At 45.2% G+C, this 26543-nt stretch overlaps 1 protein-coding gene across 2 annotated transcripts in view; it reads left to right on the top strand.

Moving 5' to 3' along the window:
- Positions 1 to 2491: 2491 nt before the first annotated feature.
- The window catches only part of dscaml1 (Down syndrome cell adhesion molecule like 1), a 187131-nt gene continuing 163079 nt past the window's right edge, over positions 2492 to 26543 (top strand). For both annotated transcript variants that reach the window (XM_064974275.1, XM_064974274.1), the window contains exons 1-3: positions 2492 to 2741; positions 13741 to 14061; positions 20296 to 20442. In XM_064974275.1, coding sequence (XP_064830347.1) covers positions 2492 to 2741; positions 13741 to 14061; positions 20296 to 20442 — 718 coding nt within the window. The remainder of the gene's footprint in view (positions 2742 to 13740; positions 14062 to 20295; positions 20443 to 26543) is intronic.

Below are 26543 nucleotides of genomic sequence, written 5' to 3'. Positions count from 1 at the left end.
TCAGATCAGAGTCAGACCTAAGGAGAGAGGATTGCAGCCTTTCGGTATGGTAACATATGTCACTCATTGCCCACAGCAGGTTGGCTCTTTCTGTGAATGGAGCTGGATTCTGTTATGGTGAAGTCTATGGCTACTGTGGGTAGATGCGACTGTTTCGAGAAGTGAGTCAGTGACATTTTAATAGGTCGGTTGAGAGGTGAGGCAAGGTTGAAGGAGAGAGACAACACTCCGCTCTGCTAGTCAGATGATTTGAAGCCCAAACTGTACATTTCTCTGGGCTACATGTCTCCAAGCCACTCATTTATTTTATTTTGTATTATTTACTTGGCTATGGACACTTAGGGTGTGTGTGTGTGTGTGTGTGTGTGTGTGTGTGTGTGTGTGTGTGTGTGTGTGTGTGTGTGTGTGTGTGTGTGTGTGTGTGTGTGTGTGTGTGTGTGTGCTCTCACTTCGCTGTGCGTGGGAGTAGTTAGGTGGCGAACAGGGTCTCTCTCTCTCTCTCTCCACTTACATAATGGAGAGAGGATGAACAGTAGCCAGCTCGCTACCCTACCGGAGATGTTCTGTGAAAAGGAGAGAGCACAGCTGCTGCACGCTCACATTTAGCTCATTCTACAACCGTACCTTTCCTTATTTCTCCCACTTAGTCAGCCGCACGTTCAGCTTGACTAAGAGTCCAGTTACTCGTCTGCGGCTGTTGTGGCGATGGCCACTGGAAAAGCTTTTCCCTCCATAACTGCAAATCCTTGTCTAAAATAGTGACGTTTACTGATGTCTCTGGGTCTGATCCGCGCTGACCTGAAGCCAGAGAGCATTTTCAAGATGACACTTAGTTGACAATTGTTGTCTGAAGATTTCTAGCCAGTCCTTTCAAATACAGCCACGAGGCGTGGTCATGTTGTTTCGGAGCTTGTTTTTTTGTTGGTTTGTTCTATACGCAGGACTCAGTATGTAGGGGAGGAGAGTGAGGGTCGACAGATGTCAGGATTCATTTGCTTTTTTTCGGTGACTGTGCCTCCTATACCCTATAATCAATAACATTACAGTTTGTGTGGCTATTCAATGATTACAGGTAAGATGTGTGGGAGGGGCCGCGGATACTGCCCGCTGAGGAGGAGCTGACGGGACCAAGGCAGGGTTTCTCTTTAGATGTGCCTCCAAATTGGCACTCGATTTCATTTATAGCGCACGTCTTTGACCAGCGTCCATAATAGTGTCTCTGGTCAAAAGTAGTGCATTATATAGGGAATAGGGTGCCATTTTGGACAAATCCTATGTAATGTTGTTACTGGCTCTTGGGCCGTTGTCTTTAGGGGTAGTGGGGTTCAACGAAAAGCTGTGAAAACAAGTGGTTTTATGAATCATGTCAGAATGTCGTCTAACTCACCATGGTCCACTTCCCATGACCTTTGCCCGGGGTGGGTTGAACTTAATGCTCTACTGACAACATCATGTTTGGTACCATGTATTTTTGTGTCATGTTTTGTACCATGTCAAAAACGATTGAGTCTGACATTGTATTAGCGTTTGTAGTTTATAGTTTGTAGTAGTATATGAAGCTTCTACAGACTGTAGATTTTTTTTTTAAATTGGCCCACCAACAAAATGTAACTAATATAGCAAAAAAGCATCACTGGTTATGTAGTGCTCAAAGAATGACATTCCATGACTGCAACAATACTTCTAAATAAAACTATACATCATCACCGTATAAATTAACAAATTCAAATAATGCAATTTCACGTTTTATTTTGAAAATAACGGAGAGATAATTTCACTCATTTCATTATACGCTCATTTATTATACCTTATTTAACTTAAATTAAATGTTATTTTTACTATGGTAATAAAACATTAACCGAATGTATATTGCGTGCGTGTGTTTGTTTGGAGTGCGGGCGGGTGGCAGAAAAATGTTGCGCACAGTCTCCAAGGACGCGCTGAGCCGTGTGTGGCAACCGCATCTGTGCCAGAGGGATTGAGATAGAAATAGCGAGATCTTTGATCGTCATATTTATCTGACTAAACAAAATTGCCTCTCAATCTTGCATGTACTAGGCTACCCAAGCCACAATAACAAAAAAATAAGAACACCTATAAAGTAGACCGAACGTAAATGTATCTATACCATTGTGCCAAGCTAATACAGTCACTGAATGAGTGAGCTCCTTTGTGCGCGAGGTGAAGATGGTAGCGCGGCAAAAGTCCACAGGTGCGCGCGTCCATGGACCTTAACAAAGAAAGAGCTAACGGACCGAAGCTGATTCTCTCCAGTCACCTGTTATATCACACCTCAACACACCATACACCTGACCCCCCATAAACAAACCCAGCCCCAGCGCTCCAGACACGTACACAAACCACCCCTCCCATCCGCGCAAAGAGAACAGCTCCATATTCCGTGCGTGTGGTCCTCGTACAATAGACGCACTGCCTCACTTCTCCATCACGGCGCATCATTACAATAGCGGGGGAGGGCCCCTCTCCTCGGATGACGGTCCCGGTTATGGGAGGGTACGGGAGGCGGGACCAGATCAGTGTCCGTTCCTCGGAGCTTGCGAGTCTGGGACTAGGGCTGGAGAGATCGCCGGTGAGCATCGTCACCACTCCAGCACGGAGCCTCGCTTGGCCGAACGCTGCGCCGCGCACTCGTCGGGATTGCACAACATTCCTGAGAAATATACCTGCTATTTATGGCATGTGGCTGGTAACTTTATTCCTGCTGTACTCTTTACAAGAAGGTACGTGAAAGACATTCACACTATTGCTCTCTCCAATCCAGTGTTGAAGTTGGGGCGCATATAGGCTATTTGTGTTTATTTGGGCTACAATAAATGAGGTGGGGTTGAAATGCGCTTATTTACAAAAGTCGTCACTTTAAATTCCCTCTTGTCCCTCTTCCCTCTTGTCACTTAGAATGGAGGATGACAATTAGAATGACTTTTCAGCCACCATCCCTTCTGTCAGGTGTCTTGATCAATCCAAGGACGCATTATGCAGCTGCATATTTACACGTGTTTACACTATTTGAGAAGGAACAGACATATTGGCAGTGTGGTCCATATTAACCTAACCGCTGTCCGTGGCAGTTAAGGATGGGAGAGATAACATTTGCTTTCGTGAACATGTCGAGTTGTGATGAATATGGAGACACGACAATAAGAGAGGAAGAGATGCGGACGCAAAGACTGCGAGCTACAAGCTGCTACGAACTCCAACTGGGTCTCTGAGCTGTAGGATGTTTATCAGAAAAGCAGCGGGGCATTCAAGTGTACATTTCCTCTGTCCCATAACAGATAACAGAAGGTGTCGGGCGTATGTGTCATTTGCTAATATGGTTTCTTTGGAGCACCAAATTAGTGCATGTCTGTTGAAGAGCGTGCCTTTTAGTGTGCGTGTGTGTGTGTGTGCGTGCGTGAGTGTTCAAAGACAATGAGGGCCACAAAACATTTTATAAGAGATGTGTAAACCGATGCTGAGGATATTGAACGCTGGGATTTTACGCAGTTGGCAATTTGCTTCACTTTCTACAATGACACGGGTCAGCGCAAACAGACACACTCAATTGTTATTATCGGTAGTCTAATTATGCCTCCTCCATTTTCTATGGCCCCAGATTCTACATACTGATTGGGTTTGCATGGAAAAATACTGCAGATCGAGAGGAAGCTTGAATATGGTTTTTGATTGAACAATCGCTTCAGATTGAACGCTTGTCAACCATTTCACCAATTTGAACATAACCCAGTCGATCCAATTCAGTCATAACCCCAAGATCAAATAAATACATATACATAAATAATAAATTAGTAAATGCGTAAATAATTGTCTAAAACGTAATCAGTCTTAGGATCACATGCAGTTAGGCCTTAACTCCATTCAGTTCATTCCGTGTTTTCATGAGTGGATGCCCTTTCAGACATTTGAAATACATGGCCTATATCCTTGCAGGCCAATAGTCCGGGATGGTGTGGTGCGTGTGCGTGGTGCTGCTGCTGTTGTGACGAGGGCTTTTTGTGGTGTTTTTGTTGTATTTAATTGGATTACAGGGTCTTTTTAGATTATGTACTGCACATCGCCTCGTCTCGTGGCTGAACAAGACGTGTGTGTGTGTGTGTGTGTGTGTGTGTGTGTGCGTGTGTGCGTGCGTGTGTGTGTGTGTGTGTGTGTGTGTGTGTGTGTGTGTGTGTGTGTGTGTGTGTGTGTGTGTGTGTGTGTGTGTGTGTGTGTGTGTGTGTGTGTGAAAGGAGGGAGGGAGGGGTGGGGGTTGCAGCTAGGCAGTGTAGCGGAAAGAGTGGAGAGGGAAGAGATGGAGATAACGCAGTCGAAAACGAACTTCCAATTCAGCATAGTTTTTATCCTTTATTCGTTCATTTTTGGCAACAATCAATTTTATATTTACATACTATCTGATTTAATGTGTGTTTTAATTTAAAAAAAAATATTTGATCAGAGAAAAATGTTAGCCAATTATCTCACATGCATATGCATTAGGACTGCGTATTTTCCTGAGTCGGGCCGCGCCTCCATAAAGGTTGTCACTTTTGTGGAACGGCACACAACATCCTGTGCTTAATTTGATGAATATGTCTTCCATAAATCCTTGTATAATTTGATATTCTCAGAAATATACATTTTCCTTGTCGTTGGTTTTCAGTAGGCTAATTAGTCATTTGAGTGCAATATGAATAACCAGATGTCCCATAATTGATGCGTCTCGTCCATACCAGTACTCACCAACCCCTGGTTTGAAACGGGGTGCAGTGTGTGTGTGTGTGTGTGGGGGGGGGGGGGGTCCATTCTTCTTTGTCATGATCTGGTCCCGCTTGTCATTTTATGTAAATGTGATGAGACACAAAACAAATCAGCGGGGTAAGATGCTATCCGTGCCATCTATTCACCGGAAACAGTCAGGCCTATTGGTGATGGCAATGATTGTACATATTTGTTGCAATGCATCAATTTAATAATGTTCATATCAATTTGCGATATTTAAAGCCTAATGTTTTATCATTATTATGGCTAACACAAATTCAAATCACCCAAATTCAAATCACCCAATATTCTGATCAAGACTACGGTGTGTAAAATAATGAGGGAGAGATACTATAGTTATTTTATCAATTCACTGCTGATTCCGGTTTTATCCAGTTCAGCCTGACAGGCCTCCAATCTATAAAACGAATACTGAATGACTGTACATTTTCAATTGATAGGAACGATATAATTAATGTAGGATATAAATAGATTAGTTGACACATCTAAGCAGTTGGTTTTTATGCATGTATATTTCGTTTCCCTCACCTGATGGGAACATAACTACGACTCAATGACTGGTGGTGGGATGAGCATTCGTCAAAATATGCAATATGGTGTACGTGGCAGGGATATTATCTTGACGGAACCAGATTTTCTGAACATTTGTCTAAATTAAAATGTGAAACCAATACACCTATAGTATTATGAATATAATTATTGTAAAAATAATAATAATAATAATTCGGCCTATCAGTGTTTATTCATTTGTGATGTGTAAGCATTTTGTTATGCAAAATATATAATTGCATTCTTTAGGCTGCATTTTGAGGCAATTTATCATCTCTGTAATGTCCCCCTTACACACGTCTTTCTCTCTACTTAGTCCCTTTACCGGATGAAATGTGCAAAATTGGTTTCTCTTCCTGTTTACCCAAATCAGCATCCCTTCCCAGCTGTGTAATTAGGAGTCGTCAGTTTGAACTGAAACTAAAGCCTGATTTGCAACTTATTGACAAAAGTAAATCCGTTCATTGACTAGAGTACTGCACTTCTCCCTCCTTTTTTGTGATATGTTTGATGGGATAGCCCTTTGTTTCCATAATCTGGGCCAGATAGTTCTGACAACGGCGTGCTGCTCTCTGCTCTCCTCATAACGTATTTTGTCAACCGTTATGGCACTCGTCTGATTTACAACCAAGGCCTGGTCGGGCGGACACGGCAGTGTAATTTTGGAATCAAATGAAAGGCACACAAACTGAGAGGTGAGAGGGCAGCATGGGCTTGTAGTAATTGTTTTATGAGTCAGATTCAGAAATAGACTGCCTCGAATTCATGTACACCACTGCACTGCGTCTAGGTGCGTTGCGTCTGCGTCCTGGTGAAAGGCCACTACCTCGCCACGTGTGTCAGCACGGTATTTTTGCTTTCGTTTTGTCTTGACGCCATATTCAATTGATCCTAAACTTTAAAAATAAGTCTCCCACGTTGATTCCAATGATATCGACTCGACCTATCCTGTCCTCCCCTTGGACAAGAGTTATCCCGCAACAAGTTGCCTGTAACCCCTCTCTCTCTCTCTCTCTCTCTCTAGCTGAATGTAATTGCGCGAGCGACAGTCATACTATTCGATCTCTAAGTGTATACCGTCTCTTCTCCTAAATAGCACCTTACCTATGAACTTGTCATGTGTCTCTGAGAGGCACGGCCACAATAATACCACACTCTCGTGTTAACTCGCATCCCCTCATCTCGCTCTGGCAAGCAACGACTGTTTTTTTTTTTTTTTTTTTTTACCATGGAGTGTTTGTGCTGGTGACTTGGCCGGTGAACAGAAAAGCCACGGAGACGGTTCCTCACTTGCATGCATCATTTAGGCCTAAGGTAACTTGACCATATGGGGGAAAACAGAGAAATGTCGCTTCACTCCTCTACCCTTCCAATGAGTATATTACCAATGCCTTTAAAAAAAATACAAACATATGAACACAAATGAACACCCAGTTTATTAGGTCAAAAATGATTTGACCTATTCACACAGATTGTCCAATTGAGTTTGATAACTCAACAGGTATTCTCTCACCTGTTGTTGAGTGGGCCATCTATTCTGTGTCCTTTGACTTGACGGCTTTCTCCACTTTCACAAGATCTGTTGTACCAGGAGAGGAGATGAAAGGAGAGGAGAGAGGGGGTCACGTGTAGGGCGGCTAATCTGCTTTAACGTGACATGGCCAGCTCTTCTTTTCCCTCCTTTGCTTCCCTCTTTTCTCGAGCTTTCAGCCTTACTGTCGCTCCCTTTATCTCGGACTCAGTGAGAAGGAAGGGTAGAGGGTTAAATCACACCCCAAACACTCCTCAAATGCTGAAATGGATCCTAATATTCCACTGGTACGGCATAATATGGAGAAGGGGTTGTTTGTGGTGTGTGTGTGCGTGTGCGTGTGCATGCGTACGGCGAGGTCATTTCAGCGTTATGCCAAAGCATTATCCTTTTTTCGCAGTCTTTGTATGCAAAATGGGTATCAAATAGCACTCATAATAATAGAACTATAATTACTTCTTGCTTTCCCGTAATGGGCTGTAAGACCTCACTACTACGTTGTCGCGGTGTTGTAACTGAAAGCAATGACATTAGTGTTATGTCGCCTGAACATGTTAAGTATTGTATTCTGTATGATTCATCAGACCCATAACAGGAACGCATTCTGGCCTCTGAGAATGTGTACGTGTATACTTGAGCGCATGTTATTGTGTGCGTGTGTGTGTGTGTGTGAGAGAGATTTATTGACCTGTGTGCATGGGATGGTATGAATCTCAGAGACGATTTGTGTGTGTGTGTGTGTGTGTGTGTGTGTGTGTGTGTGTGTGTGTGTGTGGATGAGACAGAAAGAGCTGCATTATGCATAGCCGTTCACCATAGGCAATATCCCTGTCTCAGTGGCATACATATTCATACGCCATTTTCATACTGCCTGCAAAAGGGGGGGAAAGGAAATATGCAGATGTGTGTTTGGAGGGAGGAGAAGCTAGAGTCAAATGATTCACAGCAACAGAACAAGAGCAGGAGACAGAGTGAAGAGGCTTCACCCAAAAGGAGCGGTGTTTTAGGTAACTCACCCAAATCACAATGACCTTCTCCCGTTGTAATCAACGCATTCATGCTTGAAGAAGGAAAGGGAAAATATGCTTCCAAAATGGATGAGTGCGCCGAGCTCCCTCCCTCGCTCCTCTCCTCCTCTGCTCCCTTCCTGCCCATGCCAGGGAAAAGGGCGGGCAGCCTGAGGGCATGGAAGAACTGAGACTTACACGTTGGGGTAGACGTCTCAGAACAAAGAAAGGGAGAATTTGGGTTATTTCAGTCCTCTCTCCTCTCCTTATTGCCACCATTACTTCCTGTTGAATTGGGTGAAGACTGGCCCCTTGCTCAAATCCTCAGACCCCAAAGCCCCGCGTGGGATCCTTATGTCCCCTTTTAATCCAAATCCCAAATCTAGCCCTCTAATCTAATCAAATTTATTTATATAGCCCTTCTTACATCAGCTGATATATCAAAGTGCTGTACAGAAACCCAGCCTAAAACCCCAAACAGCAAACAATGCAGGTGTAGAAGCACGGTGACTAGGAAAAACTCCCTAGAAAGGCCAGAACCTAGGAAGAAACCTAGAGAGGAACCAGGCTATGAAGGGTGGCCAGTCTTCTTCTGGCTGTGCCGGGTGGAGATTGTAACAAAACATGGCCAAGATGTTGAAATGTGAACATAGTGAACGGGTCAGGGTTCCATAGCCGCAGGCAGAAGAGTTGAAACTGGAGCAGCAGCACGGCCAGGTGGACTGGGGACAACAAGGAGTCATCATGCCAGGTAGTCCTGAGGCATGGTCCTAGGGCTCAGGTCCTCCGAGAGAGAGAAAGAAAGAGAGAATTAGAGAGAGCATACTTAAATTCACACAGGACACCGGATAAGACAGGAGAAATACTCCAGATATAACAGACTCAAGCTAGCCCCACGACACATAAACTACTACAGCATAAATACTGGAGGCTGAGACAGGAGGGGTCAGGAAACACTGTGGCCCCATCCGATGATACCCCCGGACAGGGCCAAACAGGCAGGATATAACCCCACCCACTTTGCCAAAGCACAGCCTTCACACCACTAGAGGGATATCTTTAACCTCCAACTTACCATCCTGAGACAAGGCCGAGTATAGCCCACAAAGATCTCCGCCATGGCACAACCCAAGGGGGGGGCGCCAACCCAGACAGGAAGACCACGTCAGTGACTCAACCCTCTCAAGTGACGCACCCCTCCTAGGGACGGCATGGAAGAGCACCAGTAAGCCAGTGACTCAGCCCCTGTAATAGGGTTAGAGGCAGAGAACCCCAGTGGAGAGAGGGGAACTGGCCAGGCAGAGACAGCAAGGGAGATCCGTCGCTCCAGTGCCTTTCCGTTCACCTTCACCCTCCTGGGTTCCTAGACTACACTCAATCATAGGACCCACTGAAGAGATGAGTTTTCAGTAAAGACTTAAAGGTTGAGACCGAGTCTGCGTCTCTCACACGGGTCGGCAGACTATTCCATAAAAATGGAGCTCTATAGGAGAAAGCCCTGCCTCCGGCTGTTTGCTTAGAAAGCTCTACCGCTGTCCCCAGGCATGTCTTCACTTCCTCCTGGTGAAGGCAACATTGTATTGTCTCATGTAGCCCTCTGGAAGGTTTTAGTGGATTTTCTGCCATCTTGTTTACATTCATCCATCTCTCAGGGGCTTGATTTGGGATTGGGCACTGGGCTCTACATCCACTTTTGGGTTGGGGTGTTTTTTTTCTTCTCTTTCTTTGGTCTCTCTTCTTTCTAATGGTTGTATTGACAGCCCCTGTTAGTCTGTGGCGGGACGTCGTCCTGGCCCCCCCCCCAGACCCCGACTGGCAGATTATATACATGGCCATCTTTATTATGGGCCTTTCTGCTGCAGGCCACAATCTGTGCTGCATGATGGGAGTTCAGTCCACCACTGTACTGCCCTCTCTGTGTTGTACCATGCTCAAGTGACTGACCTGGATTCACCAATAGGACAGATGCACAAGAGCCGCCTCAGCCAATGTCGCCTGTTTGCTTTCTTTCCCCTTTAGTTCAATGTGGGCATGCCTCCGATTTGTTTTGGTGTCACTCCGCGGGCGCCATTTTTTATGACATCACAGTATAGGTTCGGTGTTGTTCAGTTGTGGAATGTCTTTCGTTTTTTAAACAAGATTACAGGGATGCTCGATGATGATTCAAGGATTCATTTCTTAGCAATTTTTCAAATATGTTGTATATTTTGTGCAGATATACATGTAGCTTAGTGGTTAAGAGCTTTGAGCCAGTAAACAAATGCTCGCTGGTTCGAAATCCCCCAGCTGACTAGGTGAAAAATCTGTCAATGTGCCCATGAGCAAGGCACTTATCCTTAATTGCTCTTGATAAGAGTGTCTGCTAAATGACTCAAATGTAAATGTGAGACTGAAAAGCCAGTGTGGCCCTGTCCATGGTGCTGAAATGGTCTGTCTCTCAGAACATGAGCAGAGAGTTGTGTTTTTATATGGCACATGATACAGGATATATTGCACTCAACCTAAATGACACCTTTTGGACACAGAGGAACTGCTCCATTTTGGATAGGAGAGGGACCTCACATACACATTCACACACACACTCACACTGTCACCTCTCCTCACTCCCCTCATCACTGACCCCCCCCCCACCTCCCCCACCTCCCCCTTAACCCCTCCCTGACCCTGATCTAACCCAACCACACATATACACACGCCAGGGAGTGGGAAAGAGGCCCTCCACGGTGGTGCGATTACCAGGGCGGAGAGACTGTGTGTGTGTTAATTGTCAAAGGAGATTATATGGATTTAACTCTCTGCATCTGGAATACAAATTCAAATCACATAACATATCTTGCCATGTACTGGACGACTATGAGAGAGAGAGAGAGAGAGAGAGAGGGAGAGAGAGGGAGAGACAGAGAGAGAGAGAGAGAGGGAGAGAGAGAGAGAGAGAGTACATATGTTGACGCAAAGGAGAGGAAGAAGAGATGTGGGAGAGGGATGAATGAATGGAGAGAGAGAGGGGAGAGATAGAGCCACCCTTACCTAGTGAGGGCTTTAGCCCTATCTCAACCATTCAATACTCTGCCATCACTTGTATCATGTTCTTCATTCTGTATTTGCTGTAACAGAGATCAATTGGCGTATGTCTGTTAATATTTACACTATATATACTAAAGTATGTGGACACCTCTTCAAATTCGTGGATTCAGTTATTTTAGCCACACCCGTTGCTGAGAGGCGTATAACAATCAAGCACACAGCCATGCAATCTCCATAGACAAACATTGGCAGTAGAATGGCCTTACTGAAGAGCTCAGTGACTTTTAACGTGCGCCGTCATAGGATGCCACCTTTCCAACAAGTCAGTTTGTAAAATGTCTGCCCTGCTAGAGCTGCCCCGGTCAACTGTAAGTGCTGTTATTGTGAAGTGGAAACATCTAGGAGCAACAATGGCTCAGCCGCAAAGTGGTAGGCCACACAAGCTCATGGAACGGGACGCCATGTGCAGAAGCGTGTAGCGCATAAAAATTGCGCATAAAAATTGTCTGTCCTCAGTTGCAATACTCACTACCGAGTTCCAAACTACCTCTGAAAGCAACGTCAGCACAAAAACTGTTCTTTGGGAGCGTCAGGAAAGGGGTTTTCATGGCCAAGCAGTCTCACACCAGCCTAAGATCACCATGCGCAATGCCAAGCGTCGGCTGGAGTGGTGTAAAGCTCGCAGCCATTGGACACTGGAGCAGTGGAAACGCGATCTCTGCAGTTATGAATCATGCTTCACCATCTGGCAGTCTGACGGACGAATCTGGGTTTGGTGGGTTTGGCAGGAGAACGCTACCTGCTCCAATGCATAGTGCCAACTGTAAAGCTTGGTGGAGCAGGAATAATGTTCTGGGGCTGTATTTCATGGTTCGGGCTAGGACCATTAGTTCCTGTGAAGGGAAATCTTAACGCTACAGCATACTATTACATTCTAGACGATTCTGTGCTTCCAACTTTGTGGCAACAGTTTGGTCGAAGGCCCTTTCCTTTTTCAGCATGATGATGCCCCCGTGCACAAAGCGATATCCATACAGAAATGGTTTGTTGAGATCGGCGAGGAAGAACTTGACTGGCCTGAACAGAACCCTGACCTGATCCCCATATTTGGGCTGAATTGAAACGCTGACTGCGACATCAGTGCCCTTGACTTCACTAATGCTCTTGCGACTGAATGGAAACAAGTCCAACTCCATATTAATGCCCATGATTTTGGAATGAGATGTTCGACGAGCAGGTGTCCACATACCTTTGATCACGTTGTGTATGATGTGATGCTGTACACTCCATTCTAAGAGAACCTCTCCACAAATAAAATAAAAACCCAACAGCGTCTATATTGGTCCACTGACTAGCAATAAGACTCAGTGGGGTTGCGAGCATCCCAAAGCCTTGACCCTACTCCTTTAAAAAGCCCCTGGCAGACACACACCGGCACAGACAGTTGGCAGACCCCTGTTTCCTGTGCCAAGGTCACTGCTGGAGTGTGGGTCATGTAGTGTATATAGGAAGGCCAGTAAAGAGACTCGGCTTCACTGAAAATGAATGAAGCACTGAAATGAATCTGATCTGAAACATTTGAATTATGACAAATGATGCATTTAAGCCCATTTTTTTCTCCCCTCATAGCTGTTTTAATGATTTTCCTCATGCTAATTTGGTTCAACATCAATGCACAGGGCTGGCTGTAGGTTATCTGCTGTGCTGTCGATCCCTCCTAATTCTACCTTGATGAGGCGTCTAGCCGCCACCTCCGTTCACGGCCGTTCGTCCCGCGTCATTCAGAGTGAAACAGACAGGGCTAATCCGGCCATTGTTGACACAAACTGGGGAAGAGGATTAATTATAGATCATTGATTCAGAAGAAATGATCTGGCTCTCATTCCTCCTGTTGGCCCGGGGCCAAGCTGAGCTCATCACATCCATCCCAACGCTAAAAAGACGTCTAGTCGCCTCCCAGGAGATATTGATGGGGGGGGGTATTAGGGACGGATCTCCCCTAAGACGACTTATGTGACAACGGCACATCATTGAAGCAGCGTGTGAAAGCCATAGTGGTTGTAAAGAAGCCATCCCTCCAGGGTTGTGGTTGGAGATATACAGAAGGCTTCTTTCTCAGTGAAGATATAGTCTCGAGATGGGTTTAACTGGCAGACTAGGTTTGTTCTAACGACCTCATGGGGTCTTGGTTTTGTGGGCACGGTATACCAACATGGGGGGGGGGGGGGGGGGGCAGATGCAAGTCCACTGAGGGGTTCTCGTTAGGCATATCTTAAGACTACAGACATTATGATAACGCATTATTGAGGATGGATCTCTGCTGTTTGTTTGGCTGCCAGGTTGCTCGTTTCGATGAAGGCGGGTCACTAACGTGTTACATGATCAACGTCGATGCCCAGGTTGATTTAAGCTATTGTACAGACCAACTTACCAAACAGGTAGACCGTGTTCATCTGCTCATAGCGAGCTTCCCACTGTGTCCCGGCTTACCTCTTATCATAACAGACTTACATGTAGCTGGAAATAAATAATGAATATCTTACGTCAGGTCATTTGCCTAATGGGGGAATAGTAATTGATTCTATTTTTGGGATCTGCTGTGCTGACCTGATGGAAATCTCTAGAAGATAACCCAGTTTGCAGATTGGCAGGTAGCTGCCCACACATTGGCTGTGTGTATATGTGTGTGGGAGGATATGTGTGTGGGAGGATATGGGTGTGTGTGTGTGTGTCCCAACCCTACCCTATCTCTTCTCCCCATCAGAGTGAGGATGTGGATGCGGCTTTTCTTTGTGTGTGTGTGTGTGTGTGTGTGCGTATTATCCTGACCATGTCTCTCTCCCCCCATCACAGTGAACAGTGAGGATGTGGTCTCGACGCGGCTGTACTTTGTAAACGCCTCCCTGCAGCGGGTGACCTTCTCCAGCTCGGTCGGGGTGTCCCTGCCCTGCCCCGCGGGCGGCGCACCCCATGCCGTCCTGCGCTGGTACCTGGCCACCGGCGACGACATCTACGACGTGCCCCACATTCGCCACGTGCACGCCAACGGCACCCTCCAGCTCTACCCTTTCTCGCCATCCGCCTTCAACAGCTACATCCATGACAACGAATACTTCTGCACCGCAGAGAACCAGGCCGGCAAGATCCGCAGCCCCAGCATCCACGTCAAAGCAGGTCAGACTCAGATTGAACACAGGCAGCCTTTTCTGGAACAGCCTTAGACAGACAGACGTACAGACATACACTCCTCTGGGGCAGCCTTAGACAGACAAACGTACAGACATACACTCTTCTGGGGCAGCCTCAGACAGACAGACGTACAGACATACACTCTTCTGGAGCAGCCTTAGACAGACAGACGTACAGACATACACTCTTCTGGGGCAGCCTTAGACAGACAGACGTACAGACATACACTCTTCTGGGGTAGCCTTAGACAGACAGACGTACAGACATACACTCTTCTGGGGCAGCCTTAGACAGACAGACGTACAGACATACACTCTTCTGGGGCAGCCTTAGACAGACAGACGTACAGACATACACTCTTCTGGAGCAGCCTTAGACAGACAGACAGACGTACAGACATACAATCTTCTGGAGCAGCCTTAGACAGACAGACGTACAGACATACACTCTTCTGGAGCAGCCTTAGACAGACAGACGTACAGACATACACTCTTCTTGGGCAGCCTTAGACAGACAGACGTACAGACATACACTCTTCTGGAGCAGCCTTAGACAGACAGACGTACAAACATACACTCTTCTGGGGCAGCCTTAGACAGACAGACAGACAGACAGACGTACAGACATACAATCTTCTGGAGCAGCCTTAGACAGACAGACAGACAGATGTACAGACATACACTCTTCTGGAGCAGCCTTAGACAGACAGACATACAGACATACACTCTTCTGGGGAGGTCTTAGACAGACAGACGTACAGACATACACTCTTCTGGAGCAGCCTTAGACAGACAGACGTACAGACATACACTCTTCTGGAGCAGCCTTAGACAGACAGACGTAAAGACATACACTCTTCTGGGGCAGCCTTAGACAGACAGACGTACAGACATACACTCTTCTGGGGCAGCCTTAGACAGACAGACGTACAGACATACACTCTTCTGGGGCAGCCTTAGACAGGACACGCATAGGTTCTACAGGTGAAGCTGTGTCTCTAACTAAACAGTGTTCCGGGGCCAAACGGAAACACAGTGTCTTCACAAAGAATGAGAGGAGGCTAAGCATGAAGACAGGCTGCAAGGAAGAGGTTTAGAAACACAAAGAAAATGCATGTAGTGCCTCAAATACTTTCTCATGCGATTTGATGCTGTACACTCAGCTCCATTCTAAGAGAAACCCCACCCCCACCACCCCAAACACAGTGAAGACAACCAAACAACAAAAAACATCTGTAACAAACGGTAAACCAAACGACATCAATATTGGTCCTCTCACTAACAAAGCCTTGACCCTGCACCTTTAAAAATCCCCTGGCAGCCACACACACACTGGCACAGACAGTTGGCAGAGTGACCTCTGTGCCCTGTACCAAGGTCACTGCTGGAGTGTGGGGCTGGCCAAACTGCAATGGGGGAGTTCACACACGTACACACACAAGCAGGCTTTGGGATGCAGACTCACACACACACACCAGCCTGTGCCCTGCTTATGCCAGCAGGCCTCCTGTCTCCCAGTCTCACCATCTGTCCATGGACTGGAAAGTCCCACAACTACACACACATACACACATACACACACACACACACACACACACACAGCATTTTTGTAAAGCTGGCTGTTCTGGGTAGCTGTGCCAGGTCTTTGTCGGGGTGTTTACTGTAGCTGGAAAGGGAACGAGTTTAAACACGAGAGGGATTGAACAGAGTTGAACAGAGAGAAGAAATATTGTTGGTGTTTTAGGTCACGTTCAGCAACACGTTCAAGGAAAATCTGCATCTTCATAATCGGAACGGCCCCCTTAAAAGATGTGGACGATAAAAAATGAATCCAGTAGCGATTCGCGTTGTTAACAGTCAGTTGGCCAATGGACGATGGCTACAGACGACACCTACTCCACCAGACCCATTATAGCATTTCTGTCCAGAGGATCCTTGTCCCATCAGCTCTACCGTGTCTATCCAACCAGCATCTGTGTGGGGAGACCTTCCCTAAAAAATAATTACCCCAATTAATCAATTAAATGCTGAGTCTGTAAAAAAACACCATCCCCCACACCCACACCCAACTCTGCAGCCCCTGAACTCCAGCTCTCAGGACTGGCCTGTGTATTGCCCCCCTGCGTATTGCCCCACACTTTCACAGAACGTACACACACACATACACATTCTGCGGTTACCATGGGCGACAGGCAGGGCGTGAGAGGCGGGGTGTGGCGCGTCCCGCTACAGGTGTCCGTCAGAGACTGATGACAGCTGACAGCCCCCCCCCGTCTGATTCTCCCTCCCTCCCATGCATGCTGATTCCGTGCCAACAATAGCACTGGTACCTGGGTGGATCGCTGTACATTTACGAAAATCACTGCTTGTTTTCTTTCTCTCCCTCTGTTATCGTCAAAGTCCTGAGCCTCTATTCCTTGTTAAACCCATTCTCACACGTTTTCATCCTCGGCATTTGACGGACATCGGCGTCATTAACCAGGGTTTTCCTGGTCCAACCTTTTTACGCGAAATCAAGTCCACGTCGGGATAAAAAATATCAACAAATGTCATGACAGGTCTGATGGAAACGGCGAATGTCGAAAGCCAGAAATCTTGCTTGTGTGTAGGTGACCAAATACTTATTTTCCACCATAATTTGCAAATAAATTCATAAAAAATCCTACAATGTGATTTTCTGGATTTCTTCCCCTAATTTTGTCTGTAATTTTGTCTGTACCTATGATGAAAATTATAGGCCTCTCTCATCTTTTTAAGTGGAAGAACCTGCACAATTGGTGGCTGACTAAATACTTTTTTGCCCCACTGTACAAATAAAATATTTGATATAGCCCATAGAAATGCATTGAATAGCACACAAAAAAATGTCACAAAAGACAGTAGAAAAATAAATCATAAGGAGAAAGGTGTCTGTCCTATATCTAGGAGATAAGAAAGCTCAGGAAATATTGTTGTTTTTTGGACACAATTGTATTGAACCCTTTTTTGTTGCCACAAAACTACCGCTACACTTCCAATCATTTGTATGGGTTACCTTCAGACGAGTCCCATGACACTTGTGGGGATCATAGAGCAAAACGGAGCACACCATCCTGTCCTTGAGAGTCTCCCCTTTCCTTAGTGGGGTCATATTAGTAGCCCAAATGGTTTGGACGTACAGATGTTTTCTCCTGGTCTGACAAACAGCTCCACCACTTCCCACCGCAGATGCAGATGGCCGACATAGGTGGATGTGGTGGATTGAGACGCAATATGCATATTTCATGCATATTTTTAGAGTATTCGCATTCAAGTCTGTCACCAGTTGGACGGGAATCTAGCTATTGGCTGTGATGCTACACTGAATAGATATTGGACCTAGACTGAGTTTCTGACCTCGTCTCAAAGCTCAGTCCGAATGAACTACAGCTGAGCGCTCCACTCTTGAGACCAAGCTTCTCCTTCCACCTATCAGTGGCCACCAGGGGAGAGAGACCAGATAAATCAAGCCATTCCACTGTGACCTGAAACGAAAGGAGAAAAATAAAGTCAGTCAACAGAATTGGGACGCCACTGCTGTAGAGCAGGTCAATCATTTTGGAGTGCATTACAGGTAGACTCTGTCTGGTCCCAGTGACTGCCTCTGTCTGGTCCCAGTGACTGCCTCTGTCTGGTCCCAGTGACTGCCTCTGTCTGGCCCCAGTGACTGCCTGCCTGCAGTTTGGAGCCTATTCAAGTCCTTGGTCTGTGTGCCCATTGAGATCACGTGATGATGGAGCGCCTCTCATTTGGTCTCTGGCTGCCTCCTCACCCCTGTCAAACGCCTGCTGTCCTCCCCCACACACACACGCGCACACACACACACACACACACACACACAGACACACACACACACACACACACACACACACACACACACACACACCAGAGATGACTTGGGGACTTTACTGTAGGACTTTTTATGATTTTTTTTGCCTGACAGTCCGAGTAACCGTCAATGTCTGGTAGTGTAGTAGTATTGTAATCGACGCTAGGCCTGTGGCTGTATCCTATGTCCTACGCTTTTTGTCACACAGAGCTAGAGTTACACACACTGTTGAGGCCTAGAGTGAACTGGGGTCAGCTGTTCAGTGAGCTCATCTCAGCTCCCCTTTTTCCAACAACACAAACACACCGTGTTTAGACTGAGGGCTGAGCACAGTGGACCTGGGAGAGCAGGTTCACTGCCGCCCTGTACGATCCCGGGGCCCCTCCTTTGTATCTCTGGTTTTGGTAGCTCTTCTGTCACAGAAGGAACCTGCTAGCAAGGTGTTGTTTATTCCCATTCATTAACGAGTACAATACAGTACATCCCTTCAGTTTCCCGTTTCTTTTCCTTCTCTCTCTTTGCTAGTCGCCTAATGAATAAGTAAATAGTGTATTTGGTTTCCCTGTAGTTAATTATTTAGGCGGCGGTGATACAAGCCTCCTCCTGGTGCGCGGAGAGCGCCAGGCCCGTGTTTTTTCCCGTTCCTAGGCAACCGGGGTGCATAGAGTCAGGCATCTGTAACGTCCTAACGACGGTGCGCATGTGAGAGGGGATCAACACTGGGCTACCATTTGCATGCACTTGCCAGGGCTTAATGAAACAAATGTGGCATATTCTGCGTCTCTCCCCTTCGAAACATGTGCAATATCACTGTGCTACCACAGTTGTTAGCCTACTTCTGGTTTAAGCCCTTTTGTCGGGTATGTAAGTGCGACGAATCAGCGATGTTTGCAGTCCGTTGTTTTGGCTTTAAACAGTCTCATAGAGGCTCGGTGCTCATAGGGTAATGTAGCTCTGCGTGATGAGATGCAGGTTCTATCAAGGAGTAAATAAATGATTGAACGTATCGGCTTGGCTGCGAAAGGGGCTGCTTAATCGATTATGCCCATTGATCCGGAGATGGTCTGCTGTGATAAGAAACGGGGACATTTGAATGAGGGATTGGAATGAAGACCTGATTGGAATGATTTGGCCTTTCTTCGATTTGTTACAAATGAGGCTTCGCAATACATTAGGCCACAGTGCAGAGGCCAAATAGGCGTAGGGCTTGGCTACGGTAGCTCAATGCGCGTCTCGTGGTCACATTACGTTTGGGGTAGGCCCACACCACAACGTTAAGGTTAACGACTTCACTATTCCGACAAGGACATTGGCTCTGGTTTCAATGGGTGACACTGGCGGCTGGCATTAAGCATTATTAATGACCAAGGAAATTCAGCTCCAGGCTAGGCGTTAATTATATCGCTAGTGAACTTGGAGAGAGAGAGAGAGAGTACAGGCATGCAGGGTGTGCATGTGTGCGCGCGCGTGTGTGTGTTGTCGACTTCACGTGGTTAAACCATTACTCCCATGATTGGTATGAGAGAAGCCTCATAGAATTAGCTGTGGTTAGATTGCAGGGCCACATATTCCCCTCCCCACGTTGTTTTCCAGCTGATTTTGGTCTACATTTAATCGCGTTTGCATCGACATGTTTGAGATGACAAACGCCCATGCTTTCGTCTTCTGTTAGTCTAGCTAATACATTTTGACATTACACTGTTATTATGCTTGGAATACAATTTCATTTCAGTCACACCAAATATCGTCTTGTCATGTTGCTGTATAGGCCCATTTCAATCCAATCCACACTGATACCCTTGGTGTTGCCATTTTGTCATTTGTCTCCACATATCGGTGCGATGTCCAGGGTACTGTGCGTCAAGTGCAGAGGCCACCCGTTTGCGACTGCCTGCACCCAGCCATTCGGCGCTGCCTTTTAGAGTTGCATGGGTTTTTTCTTTAAAAATGCAATCGCCATTCGCACCAGATCCTTCTCAATGCAACTGTGTGTCACTTCTTTCCACAATCAGTTTCTCCTTTGCATTGCGGGATTAAAGTGGAAACAACATTGGCTTGATGTTGTTTAACAGTCCACCAACCAAATTTACTCTCCGTGTCTCTCGGTGAATTATAGTTTCAGGAACAATGTCAGTTGTTGTATATCAGGAAAAAGAGGTCATTGCTTTCATTGAATAATAATCTAGGGTGCAGGTTAGTCATATCTTGCTCTTTGCTTGTGTGATAAAGTGCCGTTAACTTGAACTGGAAGGCTCGTGTTAGCTTCCCGAACTAATGCCCTTGGCTTTAGCTCAACTAACCAACACTGTTTGATGCAGAATAGCCAGGTTTGTTCCCCTCTAACCACCCCTCTCCTCTGTCTCTCCTCTCCAGTGTTCAGGGAGCCCTATACGGTGCGGGTGGCAGACCAGCGGTCCATGCGGGGCAACGTGGCCGTGTTCAAGTGCCTCATTCCCACCGCAGTGCAGGAGTACGTCAGCGTGGTGTCCTGGGAGAAAGACACCGTCTCCATGGTGCCAGGTAGGAGGAGCATGTCGGGTTTAGATCTGAATATATGGAAATGGGCTAAAAGGGTTGATTGGTTGGCTGGTTGGTTGATTGGTTATATATGAGTACAAAGATGGCAAACCTTTTAATATGTTTGGGCCCAGATCTTGAAAGTACAACTGTTATTTCCCCATTGCGGGATGGACGTCCATCAACACATGCATACACACTTTGAAAGGAAACCCCACAACCAATCACCAATGCATGTGAACGGGATTGTTGACGGATTGGCTGATTGCTTAATTGATTGGCTGATTGATCGGTTGGTTATATGAGAATGAAGATGACAAACGCTTCCGATTTTGGCCCAAAGGATGAAAAAAATACATAGTGAACAGACTCTGGACCGTTACCACCAACATGATTGTTGTGTGTGTGCAGAAGGGTTTTTGAATGTTGAATATGGGCTCCTTATTTAAATGAATATCATCTCCTGTTTTTTTTCCGGTATTGCTGGTAAGACCCTCGGACCCCTGCTAAGGTCATTTGGAGGTCGTTAATCAGCACTAATCTGTTTTGTGGTTTTAGAGGCATGTCCCATTTTGCCTAGACCAGGGGGGCGGAGCGGGTACATTTTTTCCCCAATTATTCAAAATGGAGTATCATAAAATAGCCTCTCATGGGGTGATCTGTGGCTAGTCACTCATTGCCGTGTTTAATAGCAGTGTGAGGGAGATAAATCCGACAGAGCTGAAGTGTGTGTGTGTGTGTGTGTGTGTGTGTGTGTGTGTGTACGCACCTGCATGTGCATGTGTGTGTGTGTGGGAAGAGACTGTAATTCAAGGACATTGCCTCATTGTAACTCATTGGATTGATGGAGTGGACCTGTTTACCCATTGATCACATTCAGACCAAAGAAACCAGGCATGACACACACACTGTGTTTATATTCTGGCTATCTCACCGTCTTTGTCCTACATTTGGAGGGATGTGCTGTCAATTTTCCTGCATCAGACAAATATCTAGGTTCCTATTTGTATCTGTGTTACAACTGCTAACATGCTGGTACATAATGTGTGTGTGTGTGTGTGTGTGTTGCACTGTGTGTAAATGCCCATAGTGTTAAAGGTCGCTCTGCGGCCCGGTAATGAATGGAGGGGAGTCAGATAAGAGTGCTCCAGTCAGATGATTCGGCTCGCTCCCCTCGCTCCAGCTCTCACCTTCTGATACTCGGCTCCCGTTTCATCTCTCTCAATGTCGTGTGCGCATGCGTGTGGCTCTGTCCTTCACACGGGAGCACTCATTGATCCAGGGCAGCGGCGTTTCGTATGTGTGTGAACAGGGCCCGAGGGGAGGTTCCCAGTCTGAATCGATACAGCTTGCTGTCGGATTCCCCTCTCCCTTGTCACGGATACCTTGGTGTGGTGAGACCCATCACTCTGTGTGAGTGATGGATGGATGTGTGCTGCCTGCCTATGTGTGTGTGTTTCATTAACATATGTATTAGCTGTCAGGCTTTGTATGGCCTCTTATGATTCAAATATCTGTACCACGGTTTTGTGGACATATAAGGACATGCTGGTGTTGGTTTGAGCCGATGGGTGTACTGCCATAGACTATAACACCAGTTTACTTCACACCCCCGGCATTAGGGCGAGGTGAATCTCTGCCCCACTGAGCATGGGGGAGGGGCAGATCATCAGTGCTGAACTGACTGAGGCACAGAGCAGTGGAAGGCAGTAGACCCTCTGCCCTCCGCAGGGGACTACGACCCCACTCATGAAGTCTTCAACTGCTATTTTAGGCAGTTAGATAAAGCTGATGGGATATGGAGGGTCTCTCTCTCTCTCTCTCTCTCTATATATATATATATATATATATATATATATATATATATATATATATATATATATACATACATACATACATACATACATACATACATACATACATACATACATACATACATACATACATACATACATACATACATACATACATATAGTGCCTTGCGAAAGTATTCGGCCCCCTTGAACTTTGCGACCTTTTGCCACATTTCAGGCTTCAAACATAAAGATATAAAACTGTATTTTTTTGTGAAGAATCAACAACAAGTGGGACACAATCATGAAGTGGAACGACATTTATTGGATACTTCAAACTTTTTTAACAAATCAAAAACTGAAAAATTGGGCATGCAAAATTATTCAGCCCCCTTAAGTTAATACTTTGTTACTGCGATTACAGCTGTAAGTCACTTGGGGTATGTCTCTATCAGTTTTGCACATCGAGAGACTGACATTCTTTCCCATTCCTCCTTGCAAAACAGTTCTAGCTCAGTGAGGTTGGATGGAGAGCATTTGTGAACAGCAGTTTTCAGTTCTTTCCACAGATTCTCGATTGGATTCAAGTCTGGACTTTGACTTGGCCATTCTAACACCTGGATATGTTTATTTTTGAACCATTCCATTGTAGATTTTGCTTTAAGTTTTGGATCATTGTCTTGTTGGAAGACAAATCTCCGTCCCAGTCTCAGGTCTTTTGCAGACTCCATCAGGTTTTCTTCCAGAATGGTCCTGTATTTGGCTCCATCCATCTTCCCATCAATTTTAACCATCTTCCCTGTCCCTGCTGATGAAAAGCAGGCCCAAACCATGATGCTGCCACCACCATGTTTGACAGTGGGGATGGTGTGTTCAGGGTGATGAGCTGTGTTGCTTTTACGCCAAACATAACGTTTTGCATTGTTGCCAAAAAGTTCAATTTTGGTTTCATCTGACCAGAGCACCTTCTTCCACATGTTTGGTGTGTCTCCCAGGTGGCTTGTGGCAAACTTTAAACAACACTTTTTATGGATATCTTTAAGAAATGGCTTTCTTCTTGCCACTCTTCCATAAAGGCCAGATTTGAGCAATATACGACTGATTGTTGTCCTATGGACAGAGTCTCCCACCTCAGCTGTAGATCTCTGCAGTTCATCCAGAGTGATCATGGGCCTCTTGGCTGCATCTCTGATCAGTCTTCTCCTTGTATGAGCTGAAAGTTTAGAGGGACGGCCAGGTCTTGGTAGATTTGCAGTGGTCTGATACTCCTTCCATTTCAATATTATCGCTTGCACAGTGCTCCTTGGGATGTTTAAAGCTTGGGAAATCTTTTTGTATCCAAATCCGACTTTAAACTTCTTCACAACAGTATCTCAGACCTGCCTGGTGTGTTCCTTGTTCTTCATGATGCTCTCTGCGCTTTTAACGGACCTCTGAGACTATCACAGTGCAGGTGCATTTATACGGAGACTTGATTGCACACAGGTGGATTGTATTTATCATCATTAGTCATTTAGGTCAACATTGGATCATTCAGAGATCCTCACTGAACTTCTGGAGAGAGTTTGCTGCACTGAAAGTAAAGGGGCTGAATAATTTTGCACACCCAATTTTTCAGTTTTTGATTTGTTAAAAAAGTTTGAAATATCCAATAAATGTCATTCCACTTCATTATTGTGTCCCACTTGTTGTTGATTCTTCACAAAAAAATACAGTTTTATATCTTTATGTTTGAAGCCTGAAATGTGGCAAAAGGTCGCAAAGTTCAAGGGGGCCGAATACTTTCGCAAGGCACTGTATATAAAATGGTAATAAATAATAATACACAACACAATTAACTTCAAAAATATGGGAAATTCAACTATATCTAACAAAAAATGGTCATCTTCACCATTATATCAGTACTACAACTACCATCATCATTACTACTACTACCACCACCATCACTAAACTGCTATCATTACCATTACCACCCATACCAGTACTATTTGGAATGATAAACACAACAACAATAGTAATAGTTGTAATTAGTAAGTTACTGCTTACTATGCAGATGTTATTATTTTGTGTCTCTCAGGCTATGGCAGGAAAATACATATTTGGCTGCAAGAGGAGACAATGCTCCTTCACCCATGAGTATTTTTAGTTTTTCCTTTGAAATTTGAATAAATGTAGTCATTTCTGTGAATAATGCATCTCTTGGTGAGGAACATTTATCACAGTAAAGGAGAAAGTGCATCTCTGTCTCTACCTCATCTGTCGTACAGTGACCACATACACATATGTCTCTCACTCTCTCTCTGTGTGTGTCTTTCTCTCTCTCTGTTTGTGTTTTTCTCTCTGTCTGTTTGAGTGTGTCTCTCTCTGTGTGTGTGGTGTGTGTGTGTGTATGTCCCTCTCTCTCTCTGTGTTTCTGTGTGTCTCTATCTCTGTGTGTGTGTCTCTCTCTTTTTGTGTGCATGTGTGTGTGTCTCTCTCTCTCTCTCTCTCTCTCTCTCTCTGTGTGTCTCTCTCTCTCACTCTGTGTGTCTCTCTCACTCTCATGTTTGTGTGTGTTTGTCCCCCTCTCTATCTCTGTGTGTGTATGTCTCTCTCTCTCCTCTCTCTCTCTCCTTCTCTCTCTCCCTCTCTGTGTTTGTCTCTCTTTGTGTGTGTCTCTCTCTGTGTGTTTCTCTCCCTCTCTCTCTCTCTCTCTCTCTCTCTCTCTCTCTCTCTCTCTCTCTCTCTCTGTTTGCTTCCCTCTCTCTTTGTGTTTGTGTGTTTGTCTCTCTCTCTTTGTGTGTGTTTGTCTCTCTGTGTGTTTCTCTCTCTCTCTCTCTGTGTTTGCTTCCCTCTCTCTTTGTGTTTGTGTGTGTTTGTCTCTCTCTCTTTGTGTGTGTGTTTGTCTCTCTCTCTTTCTAAGTGACATAATGACAGCTACAATAACACAGATAAGGTTTTAATGATAATAATTATAATAGTGATGTTGATTTGTATTTATTAGGGATCCCACTAGCTGTTGCCAAGGTATTACAACATTTTTGTTTTTTAATAAAATAAATAATTAATGTAATTAATGTTACAATCTAAAAAAAAAACATTTTGCTCTGATAAGTAAACAAAACAAAAAAATATTACATGCACTGAGTGTACAAAACATTATGAACAGCTTCCTAATATTGAGTTGGAAACCCGCTTTTGCCTTCAGAACAGCCTCAATTTGTCGGACTACACAACGTGTGGAAAGCGTTCCACAGGGATGATGGCACGTGTTGACTCCAGTGCTTCCCACAGTTGTATCAAGTTGGCTGGATGTCCTTTGGGTGGTGGACCATTGTTGATGCACACAGGAAACTGTTGAGCAGCGTTACACACACACACACACACACACACACACACACACACACACATACCCTCTTCAAAGGCACTTTGTCTTGCACATTCACCCTCTGAATGGCGCACATACACAATCCATGTTTCAATTATCTCAAAGCTTAAAAAATAATTCTTTAACCTGTCTCCTCCCCTTCATCTACGCTGATTGAAGTGGATTTTACATCAATAACGGGATAATAACTTTCCCCGGAATTCAACTGTTATCTCAGGGAAGTGTTCCTAATGTTTTGTGCACTCGTGCAACAACATTGAATAGGCACAATGAGATCATCGATGGAATGTCGGTGTGCATGCTGGCGTCAGTAGTGTTTGTGTGCGTTGCTTTTTGTGTGTGCGCGCGCGTGCAAGCACACGCACACTGACTTGTGCACATGGTTTTGAATGGGTGTGTGTGCGTCCATGAGTGTGTGGATTCGTGTAGGAGTGTAGGGTTATTTGATGTGTTATGTAACATGTATTGAGAGTATATACATGAGGTGTTGTGTGTAAGTGTTTACAGAAATGTAATTCAATAATTTAACAAATCAAAAAATAATTCAAACGTAAGACAATGGAACAAAACACCAGCAACCGTTGGGCTATCCAGGGGCTATCCAATCATTTGTTCAATCTCTCCTAAGTGCCTGAACGTATAAACACAAATGAACTGTTTACAAAAACAATATAAAGGTAACAGATATACAGTTGAAGTTGGAAGTTTACATACAACTTAGCCAAATACATTTAAACTCAGTTTTTCACAATTCCCGACATTTAATCCTAGTAAAAATTCCCTGTCTTAGGTCAGTTAGGATCACAACTTTATTTTAAGAAAGTTAAACGGCAGAATAATAATATAGAGAATGATTTATTTCAGCTTTTATTTCTTTCATCACACGTGATGGCCACCCCAATACCTCGACTTTGTTGTCCTTAAGCCATTTTGCCACAACTTTG

The sequence above is a fragment of the Oncorhynchus masou genome, chromosome 9 (genome assembly GCF_036934945.1).
Source record: "Oncorhynchus masou masou isolate Uvic2021 chromosome 9, UVic_Omas_1.1, whole genome shotgun sequence".
Classification (NCBI taxonomy): domain Eukaryota; kingdom Metazoa; phylum Chordata; class Actinopteri; order Salmoniformes; family Salmonidae; genus Oncorhynchus; species Oncorhynchus masou.
This window is presented reverse-complemented; position numbering and strand designations above follow the sequence as displayed.